Source organism: Neolamprologus brichardi, chromosome 16 (assembly GCF_056152115.1).
Source record: "Neolamprologus brichardi isolate AB-2024 chromosome 16, ASM5615211v1, whole genome shotgun sequence".
Classification (NCBI taxonomy): domain Eukaryota; kingdom Metazoa; phylum Chordata; class Actinopteri; order Cichliformes; family Cichlidae; genus Neolamprologus; species Neolamprologus brichardi.
In genome coordinates this window covers 10,114,758-10,126,303 of record NC_142119.1, presented here as the reverse complement: position 1 = coordinate 10,126,303, position 11,546 = coordinate 10,114,758, and the positions used below count along the sequence as shown (strand labels likewise).

Below are 11,546 nucleotides of genomic sequence, written 5' to 3'. Positions count from 1 at the left end.
CAAGGAAAAGGCCCAGTTTTTGAATCTCACACTATGACCACAGAAATCTGTGATATTATAATACAAAAGAGAAAAAACTATATATTTTTGGTTTTCATTCAATCAATCATTTCAAATGTCCTTAAACTGTATATTAAGAAACAATATTATGAATAGGAGTAATGATAGTAATATTTTTTAATAAATAATCCAAAAATTACTGAACAGAATCACATGCTTTGAATAGCTGGAGACATTTATCAGTTTTTACACTGAAAAGAATATGTCTCAGAAATGATAGGTCTTATTAAAGACCTACCAAAGATCAGATATCATTTAACACCTCTTAAATAAACACTAAAAAAATTTTTAACAAAAGACTATAAAAGTCTACAATAGTTTACTTTAGTTCAAGAGAACAACCTTTTGAGGTTTTTAGAGATTTCTTTCATTTTTAGTCCATATATTATTGGATTGCAAAGAGGGTTATATGTTACAATTTGCAGTGTCATTATAAAACGTGCAGTTTTAGGAAACTCTGATTCCAGTCTAACTATAACCATATCATAAGTAGCCAAACAAGAATAGTTAATTAGAACTAGCACATGAGGCAAACAGGTTTGTGCAGCTTTTTTTCTGACATTTCCACAACTCTGACAGGCAACTATAATTATCTTTATGTATGTAAAAAGTATAAAAAGCATGGGGAAAAGTGCAACATTAAATAGAACAACCATACCATATATAGATAGTTCTTTTGAAGTTACACAATAAAGATGGTTTACAGAATTGTTACAAAATATACCTTTCAAAGTAAAGTTACAGAGTGGTGTAATAGAATTTCTTAGTACTGGCACTACAATCTGAATAGCAGGTAAAAACCAGGACAAAATCAGGAAAATACTGACTCTTGTTCTTCTCATGATAGTTGGATATTGCAGAGGTTTACATATAGACACATATCTGTCATAAGCCATGGCTGACAGCAGTAAGAATTCTGAACTGCTTAAAACATAAAACATGAATAGTTGAAAAAGACAGGCGTGATACAAAATAATCTGTTTTTCAGAAAAGAAGTCAATCAAAAGCTTTGGGTAGATCACAGTGCTCAAAAGAATAGAGTTCACTAACAAAGCAGCAATGAAAATGTACATAGGCTCATGAAGGCTTTTTTGAACTATGATGACCCACACAATAGTGGAATTGCTGCAAATTATTAGAACGTAAACCATAAACATAATTACAAAATAAATATATCTGTATTTCTCCACTTCCACATAACCACCAAAAGTTATATATGTTATATTCATTTCAGCATTCATGAAAATCAGATATTATAAACTAAAAATTTAAACAGGCAGAATGTTTAAAAGTAGTACATATAAAATATTATTATTCATAGATACCTAAACTTGGTGTGTGTTCATCTTTAGAAAGTGAACTGTTCAAGTCAGACCAAATATATGATGAAATGAAACTTCAAGCTCCATATATCTCATTCAACTATCCACAAAGACCTATCACCATGTTCAACCTCTGCAGACATAAGCCGACAGTGGTTAGCCCTTACTTACACGGGTACATTTTCCGGCTCCTCCTCTTTTACTACATACATACGTGGGTATTAATTGAAAAACAAATTTAAAAGAAGAAAAAATTAGTTGACCGGCAGAAATGATAATAAAATAACAGCAAATATAGTCCTATATTTAAATATGTAATTCTGTTCAGGCTAAGACAATTTAATGTAGATCGACATCATGCACACTGCAATGCAATGTGAGGAGACAAAATAGTTAATGCACTTTAAGATAATTTCTGTTTCTGTTTTCTTTTTTTCTATTTCCGTTGTATTTTTCCTATTTCTGTTTTCTTTCTTCCTATTTCCATTGTGTTTTGTGTGCTTTTGCAGCGTTTTTCTTATTGCTGGTGTTTTCTTAAGTTGCAGTCCGTTTGGCCTCTCAGGGCCACCGTAACAGTTCCATAATTTACACAAATTTACTTTAGAGAATATAATTATTTGACAAATTGTTAGAACAGAGAGGGTTCTTTTTAGAACACTCCAATTTTTCCAATTATTTATTCCAATTCAAGTCTTTCAAGTCCAATAAATAGCTTGAAATGGTACAAAGGTAAGTGATGAACTCCAAGAGGTAAAAAAAAAAGGTAGGGTTTCCCAAAATCCTGTGCTGCAGAAAGTAGTGTGTTGCACAAAAAAGGTGAGAAAAAGGCAATTAACAGTGGAAGAGAGACAAACCAGCATAACACATAAAACTTAGGTCTTTCCTACAAAGAAATTGCAAAGAAAGTCAAGGTGTCAGTAAGTACGGTTTTCTTCACCATCAAAAGGCACTCAGAAATTGGGGCAAACTCTGACAGGAAGAGGTCAAGCAGACCCCAAACCACAACTGAATCAGAGGACAAGTTCCCTAGAGTTAACAGCTTGCATGATAAGTGGTTCAATGGACAATAGCTTCAAGCACAGCTTAGTAGTAAGCTGTAATAGTAAGCATGTCTCCATTTCAACTGTGAAGAGAGGACTTCGAGGGGCAGGTTTGACAGGACTAGCTGCAGCCAAAAAGCCATTGCTAAGACGTCAGAATAAGACAAAGAGGCTTGCCTGGGCCATGAAGCACCACAATCGAACTACTGAAGACTGGAAGAAGGAATTATGGACTAATGAATCATAATTTGAAATACAGTACATCACGTAGGATCTTTGTCTTCTCTGGGCTACTCCATTTTGCGGCTGCCAGTGTCGATTATCTGTCTCCACCTCACTTCATTTTGAGCAAGATCCTCTGTCGCACCAACCCTCCACATATCCTCCTTCACTATATCCAAGATCCTTCTCTGTGAACTTCATTTTTGTGTTCTGGCTGTTAGCCCCACATTCAAAATCCCTTTTCCATCCTTTTATATCCGCTATCCCTCCTCATCACATGTGCAAATCATCTCAATCTTGCCTCTCTAGCTTTGCCTCCGAACTGCTTAACTTGACCTGTCCTTCTGAGATACTCATTTCTAATTTTGTTGCTCCTGGTCATTCCCAGTGGAAATCTTAGCACCTTCAACTCTACCATTTCACCTTTTGTCTTTTGTCAGTGCCACCATCCCCAAAACATACATCAACTCTGCACTCTCTTCTCACCTGTCTTGGGTAGTGCCCATTGCTTTGAATGGTTGATCCCCTGTATTTAACTTATTTATCCTTGTGATCTCTACTTCTTACATGTTCACCTTTCTCTCTCTTATTTACACACATGTATTCTGACTTTTTTCTACCGACTTTCATTCCTCTTCTAACCAGTCTATACCGCCATCTCTCCAGACTGTCTTCCAGTTATTCTCACTACACATCACAATGTCATTTGCGAACATTGTAGTTCATCCTGCCTACCCCCATTTACCAACCTACCTATTCTTGTTAACAAGAAAGTGGCTCAGAGGTGATCCCCAGTGCAACATCAACCTTGCCTTGACCATTGTCCTGATGTTTTCCAAAAATTGTTTTCAAAATCTTTGATTAAATTAAATAGCAAAATGTTCCTTTAGCGTTCTTTGAGCGCTTTCTTTTTAGCACCACTCCTGTGGGTGGTGGCCTGTAAGCTCATCACCTGCAGGAGGTGCCGTCTCCTGTAGTCCCACCACGCGCAGTAGGTGCCGTAGGGGTCAGGTGCAATGTGTGCTGGGCAGCAGCCAGGGGCAGAGACCCTTAACTTTCACACTGGCAGAGCTTCAACAGCATTCCTAGGGAGGTTGGAGACATTGAGTCCAAACGGACAATGTTCAGCACCTCCATTACTGAAGCTGCTGTACTGAGCTGCGCCCACAAGGTGGTTGGTGCCTGTCGTGGTGGTAACCCCTGAACCAGATGGCAGGCACCAGAGGTAAAGGGAACCATGAGGCTGAAGAAGGAGTTCTCTCTGGCTTGGTTAGCCTGTGGGACTTCAGAGGCAGCTGATAGGTACTGACGGGCCAAGCGGAACGTGGCTTGGGCAGTGGCTGAAGCAAAACTGGGTACGGGGTGGAGGTGATGACTTCGACTGAGGATATTGTCGGGCGGTGGAAGGAGTACTTCGAAGAACTCCTTAATCCCACTGAGACTCTAGGTACAAGGGGGATGACTCGTCTATGTCCAGGGAAGAGGTCACGGAGGCAGTTAAAAAAACTCCTCGGTGGAAGGCCCCTTGGGGTTACCCTGAGTTCCTGAAGGCTCTCAGTATTGTAGGGCGGTCTTGGTTCAAGGGGCCTCCGGATTGGCAAACCGGGATGGTGGTTCCAATGTTCAAGAAGGGGGACCAGAGGGCATGCTCCAACTATAGGAGGATCACACTTCTCTGCCTCCCTGGGAAAGTCTAGTCTAACTCCAGGGTGCTGGAAAGGAGAGTCAGTTCGTTAGGCAAACCTCGAATGCAGGAGAAACAATGCAGTTTTTGTCCCGGTCCTGGAACATTGGACAAGCTTAACCTCTCGAGGATACATGAGGGTGCATAGGAATCTGCCCAACCAGACTATATGTGTTTTTGGATTTGGAAAAGGCATTTTGGTGTACTGTTGGAGGTGCTTAGGGAGTATGGGGTATCTGGCCCAATGCTACAGGCCATTTGATCCTTATACACCTGTTGCAAGAGCTTGGTCCCCATAGATGGCAATAACTTGCATTCATTTCTCCTGGGTGTTGCACTTCGTCAGGGCTGCACTTTGCCCTTTTTCTGTTCATAATTTTTATGGACAGTATTTCTAGGCATAGCCAAGTGGCTCCCACTTGGGTGGTCTCAGAATCTCAATTCTGCTTTTTGCAGATGATGTGGTTCTGTTTGCTTCATCAGGAGATGGCCTCCAGCTCACACTGGAATGGTTGGCAGCCTTCCAGACTTCCAAATCTGAGGCCATGGCCCTTAGCCAGGAAAGGTTGGAGTGCCCACTCCGTGCCAGGGACAAGTTCCTGCTTTAACCCTTTAAGACCTACCATAGAACCAAGTCCGCCAGAGCTTATATTATATTTTTACATGCTGTAGTGCCATTTTTGGGAGCATTTCAAGTTGCTATACATCAATACAACCATTATAGCCCAAATTTTAATAATATGTATGCATTAAGTGTATAGTAATTACATAAATTGCAAAAAAGTGCAATAAACTACAAAAAATTGAAAATAGTTTTTGTGTCTGTGAAGGTTCTCAGTCATCCAGGTCATTGTAGTCAAAGGAGCTTGCAAAGAAAAGCGTCTGGACTTCTTTAAGTTGCTTGAAGACGTTTCACCTCTCATCCGAGAAGCTTCTTCAGTTCTAAGGTCAAATGGTGGAGAGTCCCAGATATAAACCTAGTGGGAGTTTCCCCCCACAGAGGGACAAAAGGACCCCCTGATGATCCTGTAATCGCCTGAGCCAAGGTGTGAAACTGGGTGTGGGTCCCAATCAGCCAGAGTTTCGGGTGAGTTCATTGTGAAACCTGGCCCCACCTTATCATGCGAATTCCTGAGGTCAGATGAATTCCTGAGGTCAGATGGCCAAAATCAAAATAGTTTTTGTTTTTTTTACATATATTTCTAGTAGGGGTGCAACGATACTCGCAATCCGCGGTAGCTCGTTAACGGAGATTTGCCGTGTTGTGGCGTTAACCTCATTTCAGATTAAGGCTGACAGCACTAGTGGGAACACAACGAATATGACTGCACATTTACCCGATAGCATCCTAGTGCAAAGACAAGTGGAAGCAGACAAAAACAACAAGCACGCATACAAACTTTACCCGAGTCATTTAGACAGCCGTTAGCACATGATTCTCCTTATGGGGACCTGATATGTTTAATATGCTGCTGAGAATATAACCCAGAAGAAGCGTATAGTATAGCTTTTATTTTGGAAAGAGACATTTCTCTGTAATAAACTCTCTTTTCCAAAGATGAGTGATTCCTCAATCAGATACAGGGCTCGCAAAATCGCTAGCCCAACGTCCCGGGGCTAGCGATTTTTCCAGTCGGGCTGCCCTGCCCTGCCCGTCGGCCTATCGTAGGAAGGAAAAATATATGTCAATGCTTTTGCATTCTTTCGGAAATGTAGCTGGGTAATTATGTCATTGGCATCGGTGAGCCACTGTCAATATGTGACATAATTGAAATCGCGTTTGAATTTGTGCTTGTTTTTTGCTTTCACTTTGCAATCGCGCGAACTGTGTATAGAGAGCGACAGCACTGATTGGTGAGTGATGATAATTTGCGCACCAATTCCTCTGACATCATCTTATCAATCGTTAGCTTACTATGCAAACATGACAAGTGAAATCTCCGGCAGCAAGCTTAAACATGTGAGAGGTTGATCGCGCAGAGAATCGCTGAGCGTTATGTGAGTGCGTGTGTAAAAGCAGCAGGATATATATTTTAGTTCTGCTGAGCCAAATAAGACAGGTCAGGGTGAAGAAGTGACAGCCAAAGAAAAGCTTACCACAAAACGGAAAAGTTATGACAAATCAGACTATAAGGCAAAAAGAAAGTGCAGCTTTATGGTTTCATGGACAAAAGAATTTCTGTGGCTGCAATATGAGGAGCTAAATAACCAGGTCTACACATAAGTGGACCGCAGGTGCGCATTCGCTGTCAAAATAAAAAACGCGCACAAGATAAGAAGTTGCAACGCGTGTTTGCATACATAAGATTTTCAGGAGGAGGACAGACATTTGTTTAGAACTCATAAAGCTGTCGAAGAAGCTCCTTTAAGCAATTACTTTGGTGTTCCTCCACCTCCAAAGAAATGTCAGGAGTCCGAACCACAAAAGAAGCGCGTATTCTCGGAAAAGTGGTTGCAGGAGGTGAGCTGGCTTCAAACAAATGATGAACGCACAGAGATGTGGTGCAGAATGTGCCGTGAAAATTTAATAAATGACAAATTAATAAAAAGGCATGAACATTTTTTTGTGTATCGAAAAAATATCGAACCGTGACACCAAAGTATCGAACCGAACCGAACCGTGAATTTTGTGTATCGTTGCACCCCTAATTTCTAGTTAGAGAAATTTAAGAGGCTTATCCCTCAAAACTGTAAATACAAAAAAGTTGCACAAAATAGTTTCCCACTACAGGAAATTTATTTTGAGTGTCTTCATAGTTATATTTTTGAAATACACCAATTTTTATATATACTGCAGGAAAAACAAAAATAAATATTATAGTGCAAATTTGCAAAAAAAACAGCATATGCATCAAAATAAACTATTTCCAGAAGTGCAATATGAGTCCTAAGAATCCCAGAAACGACACAGAAAGTCATAAAGTCAAACATAACTTTTAAAAACACCAGTATAGGCTCATGAGGCCCTGATGGTAAAAAAAAAACTACATTTCCACGAAAATGACGCCACTTCCGGTTTCGGGCAGGTCATGGCGGACATGCGGTAGTTCGCGCTGACCTCTATTCCAACGTAGGAAGTGTTATGAACAGCTGATCGGATCGGCAAAGCGTGTTTCTGGAATATTATGTTTTTGTTGCTGCAAGCGCTTTTTATGAAGTTTTTGAAAAGCTATATGTGGAAGGAAACCATGACCTAGGGCAAGCTGATGGCATAAGATGTAAGTACAACTCCTCCGGTTTCATATGTAAAAAAAAATATTGCGCTAGCTTACATGGTTGTAGTGCTAACGGGGTTTAAAAGTAGTTGCGCAAAACGGAGCGTGCCCGCTCCGACCGGCTTTAAAGGGTTAAGCGGGGGAGTTTAAGCATCTTGGGAGGGGCACTGAGTAGAGTCGCTGCTCCTTCACATCGAAAGGACCCAACTGAGGTGGTTCAGGCATCTGACAAGGATGCCTCTTAGATGCTTCCTGGGTGAGGTGTTCAAGGCATGTCCCACTGGGAGGAGGCCCTGGGACAGACATGCTGGAGAGATTATATTTCTCGGCTGTCCAGGGAATGCCTTGCTGTTGACATGCTGGGGGGTGGCTGAGGACAGGAAGGTATGGGCTTCTCTTCTTAGGCTGCTGCCCCATCACTCTGCCATCGATAAGTGGAAGAAAATGGATGGATGGATGGTGGATTGCTTTTCCAGCCATTTTTTTGCTCACATCCTATCTTTTTTTAGGATGAGCTAATATATGGTGGCAAACAGAGACTTTGCCACCTCCTGTGTCTTATGTTTTACAGAGTCGTGGCTCTGTGAGGACATCCCGGACTGCACGCTCAAGCTGGAGGGTTTTCATCTGCTGCGCGCGGACCGGCAGGCCTCTCTCTCTGGTAAGACCACAGGTGGAGGTGTCTGCTTCTACATTAATAGTGGCTGGTGCACAGATGTAACAGTGATTGCTCAGCACTGCTCTTCCTCTCTGGAATACCTTTTCATTCACTGCAAACCGTTTTATTCTCCGCGGGAGTTTGCTTCATTCATCTTGACCGCTGTTTACATCCCGCCAGATGCGGATGTGCAGGCAGCTCAGTGCGCACTCGCGGAGCAGATACTGCACATGGAGCGGACATTCCCAGACTCTCTCATTATTGCTCTTGGGGACTTTAACAAAGCCAATCTGAGCCAAGAGCTTCCCAAATACAAGCAGTATATTAAATGCCTGACAAGAGAGGAGAGGACATTGGACCACTGTTACAGCACGATCAGCAGGGCCTATCGCGTGGTGCCCCGCGCTTCACTCGGACTTTCTGATCACGTCATGGTCCACCTGATCCCTGCGTACAGACAGAGGCTGAAGCTCTCCAAACCTGTCGCGAAGACTAAAAAATTGTGGAGCAACGAGGCTGTGGAGGAGCTTCGCACGTGTTTGGAGCACACAGCCCCACTCCCCCCTTCATCCTGACTGACACCCTCATCACCTCTGTGGACTCATTCCGCTTCCTCGGTACCACCATCACCCAGGACCTGAAGTGGGAGCCCACCATCACCTCTGTCATTAAGAAAGCCCAGCAGAGGATGTACTTCCTGAGGCAGCTGAAGAAATTCAACCTGCCAACACGGACGATGATACAATTCTACACTGCAATCATCAAGTCCATCCTCACCTCCTCCATCACCATGTGGTATGCTGGAGCCACTATCAGGGACAAACAGAGACTGCAGCATGTTGTGCGCTCTGCTGAGAAGGTGATTGGCTGCAGACTCCCATCTCTGCAGGACCTGTACACCTCCAGGACACTGGGGCGTGCAGCTCGGATCTCAGCTGACCCTTCTCACCCTGGACACAGTCTGTTTTGACCTGCTCCCCTCCGGCAGGCTCCGGTCCATTCGCACCAGAACCTCTCGCCATAAGAACAGTTTCTTCCCCTCTGCTGTTGGACTCATGAACAATAACCATATGACTGTTCCCACCACTAACACATGACCCTACGCTGTGTTCACTGCATCATTCCATGTTTGGCACTGATCACCACCTGCACTCATGTATATATCTATCTACTTAGCACTTTTAATTCTTATTTTTATTTTTATGTCTATTTAAGCGTTATATGACAGTATGTTTGCACTAAGTACCGCAGCAATTTCCTAATGTTGTAAACCTGCTCAACATTTGGCAATAAAACCCTTTCTGATTCTGATTCTGATATTGTAAAATAAGTAGTAATCTCATGTTAAGCATTTTACATGTTTGTTACTGTATCATCTATTGTGAATAAATAATCGGTGGTAAATAATCTGCAAATTATTGGATTCTTTTCTTATATGACAACTTTTTTGGAATTAGGATTGTACTTTTTCAAATGTTTTATGCACATTCAAGATAGACGGCAATAAATTACACTGGCCCATGATTTGTGACAAGGGGGGAAGATGTAGTTATTTTTAACTAGTTTTATAGTTTTAACTTAGTTTTATAAAGTGTTACCACCCATTCCTTTAGTGAAAAATCTCTATTACACAGCATCGTGTATAAGAATCACCAATAATGTTATAAAAATCCAAAATAAAATATGAAAGTCTGCAAAATTAATCTGATAGTTTATTTGATTACCTATCCTCTTACCTATCTTGGAATTGGTGAACCTTTCATAAAAGAAGGCATTTTATATTTGTATTTAAATACTTCACCAAAAGCTGTTAATGTAAATTATCCATAGGTCTTAAACCCTATTCACATGAGCATTTTACTGAGCATAACAACAGACTTCAATACACTTTAATAATAATATTATGTTCAATTTATTTACAAATACAGATGAACACGGCATGGTTTATTTTTTCCTGTACTTTTCTGAATAGTAGTTTGAATGACTTTATTAAATGAAAAGCATTTTCAATGATGGCAGGAAAATTATTACAAAACAAATTGTGGCACCTTAGCATTCAGAGTTAATACATGAAATGATTTTATCATGACAGAAAAATCTTTTTAGCTGTTTAGAAATTTCCTTCATTTTGAGCCCATAAATGAATGGATTAAGCAATGGATGATAGAGCACTATTTGTAATGTCATTATTAATCGCGCAGTTTTGGGAAAATCTGATTCTACTCGAGCTATGCTTACATCATAGATACTTAAACAGGAGAAACTAAATAAAACTAACAAATGGGGTAAACAGGTCTCCAAAGCTTTCTTCCTCACTTCTTTACAGCTTTGATAAGTGAGGATAAAAATGTTTGAGTATGTAAAAACTATGAACAGCATAGGTAATATTACAAGATCTATTAAAGCAACTACTCCAAATACAGTAATTAATCGTGACTTGACACACTGAAGAGTGTAAACTGCATTATTACAAAATATTCCTTTTAAGTTAAAGTTACACAATGTTGCTTCAGCACTCCCAGCTGTTACGACTGCAATATGACAAACAGGTAAAAGCCATGCTACAGCCAAGAAAATACTCACAGTGGTTTTACTCATGATAGTTTGATATTGTAGAGGTTTACAAATAGCCACATATCTGTCATAGGCCATGGCTGCCAAGAGAAAGAACTCTGAACTTCCTAAAGTGTAAAACATAAAAAACTGAAAGAGACAGGCTGAATATGTTGTGACTTGTTTTTCAGATAAAAAGTCAATCAGCAGTTTGGGGTAAACAGTTGTGCTGTAAAGAACACAGTTCAGCAGCAAAGCAGCAATGAAAATGTACATCGGCTCATGAAGGTTTTTATGAATCCAGATTATATACACAATAGTAGAATTACTGCAGATTATTAAACTATATAATATAAAGAAAATGAAAAAATAAACATATCTGTACTTGTTAACTTCAACATACCCATCTAGAGTTAAATATGTAGCATTTAACACCTCATCCATTAATACTTTGAAAAAAAAATTATAAAACCAGCAGTGTTAATGAAGAATAACAAATAACAAAACAAAGCTGCACCAATATGCAACCTATGTTGTCTTTCCTTCATTCATTTGCAGGTATTTGAACTTGAAATATATCTTGGAGTACATTCATCAGTCAAATGTGCACAGTGAATCATCTTACTCTGTGAAAGGTTTTATTAGGTTGCTTTGTCCACCAGGGAATTGTACTGTGAAGGTCACAGTAAATCAAAACTGGATTATAGATGGCAGACAGTTGGTGTCGTAAGCCACCGGCTCTGTTCAAAGATGGTCGCCCATAGTGGACATAAATGGCTTCTTTCACTCATC

The 11,546-nt window shown here is 40.5% G+C and overlaps 2 protein-coding genes across 2 annotated transcripts; both read right to left on the bottom strand.

The window, feature by feature from the left end:
- Window positions 1-389: 389 nt before the first annotated feature.
- Window positions 390-1,301, bottom strand: LOC118455486 (olfactory receptor 6N2-like). The gene has a single exon (XM_035914627.2). It carries the CDS (start codon window positions 1,299-1,301, stop codon window positions 390-392), a length of 912 nt encoding a protein of 303 aa, XP_035770520.2.
- Window positions 1,302-10,250: 8,949 nt separating this feature from the next.
- LOC148098158 (olfactory receptor 1500-like) lies at window positions 10,251-11,198 on the bottom strand. The gene has a single exon (XM_087853082.1). The coding sequence runs from the start codon at window positions 11,196-11,198 to the stop codon at window positions 10,251-10,253; it is 948 nt and encodes a 315-aa protein (XP_087709208.1).
- Between the last annotated feature and the right edge of the window lie 348 nt (window positions 11,199-11,546).

What these genes read in the sequence shown, in the direction of transcription:
- LOC148098158 (XM_087853082.1), bottom strand. Translation starts at nt 11,198, where the DNA reads ATGGATGAGGTGTTAAATGCTACATATTTAACTCTAGATGGGTATGTT.
- LOC118455486 (XM_035914627.2), bottom strand. Translation starts at nt 1,301, where the DNA reads ATGAATGCTGAAATGAATATAACATATATAACTTTTGGTGGTTATGTG.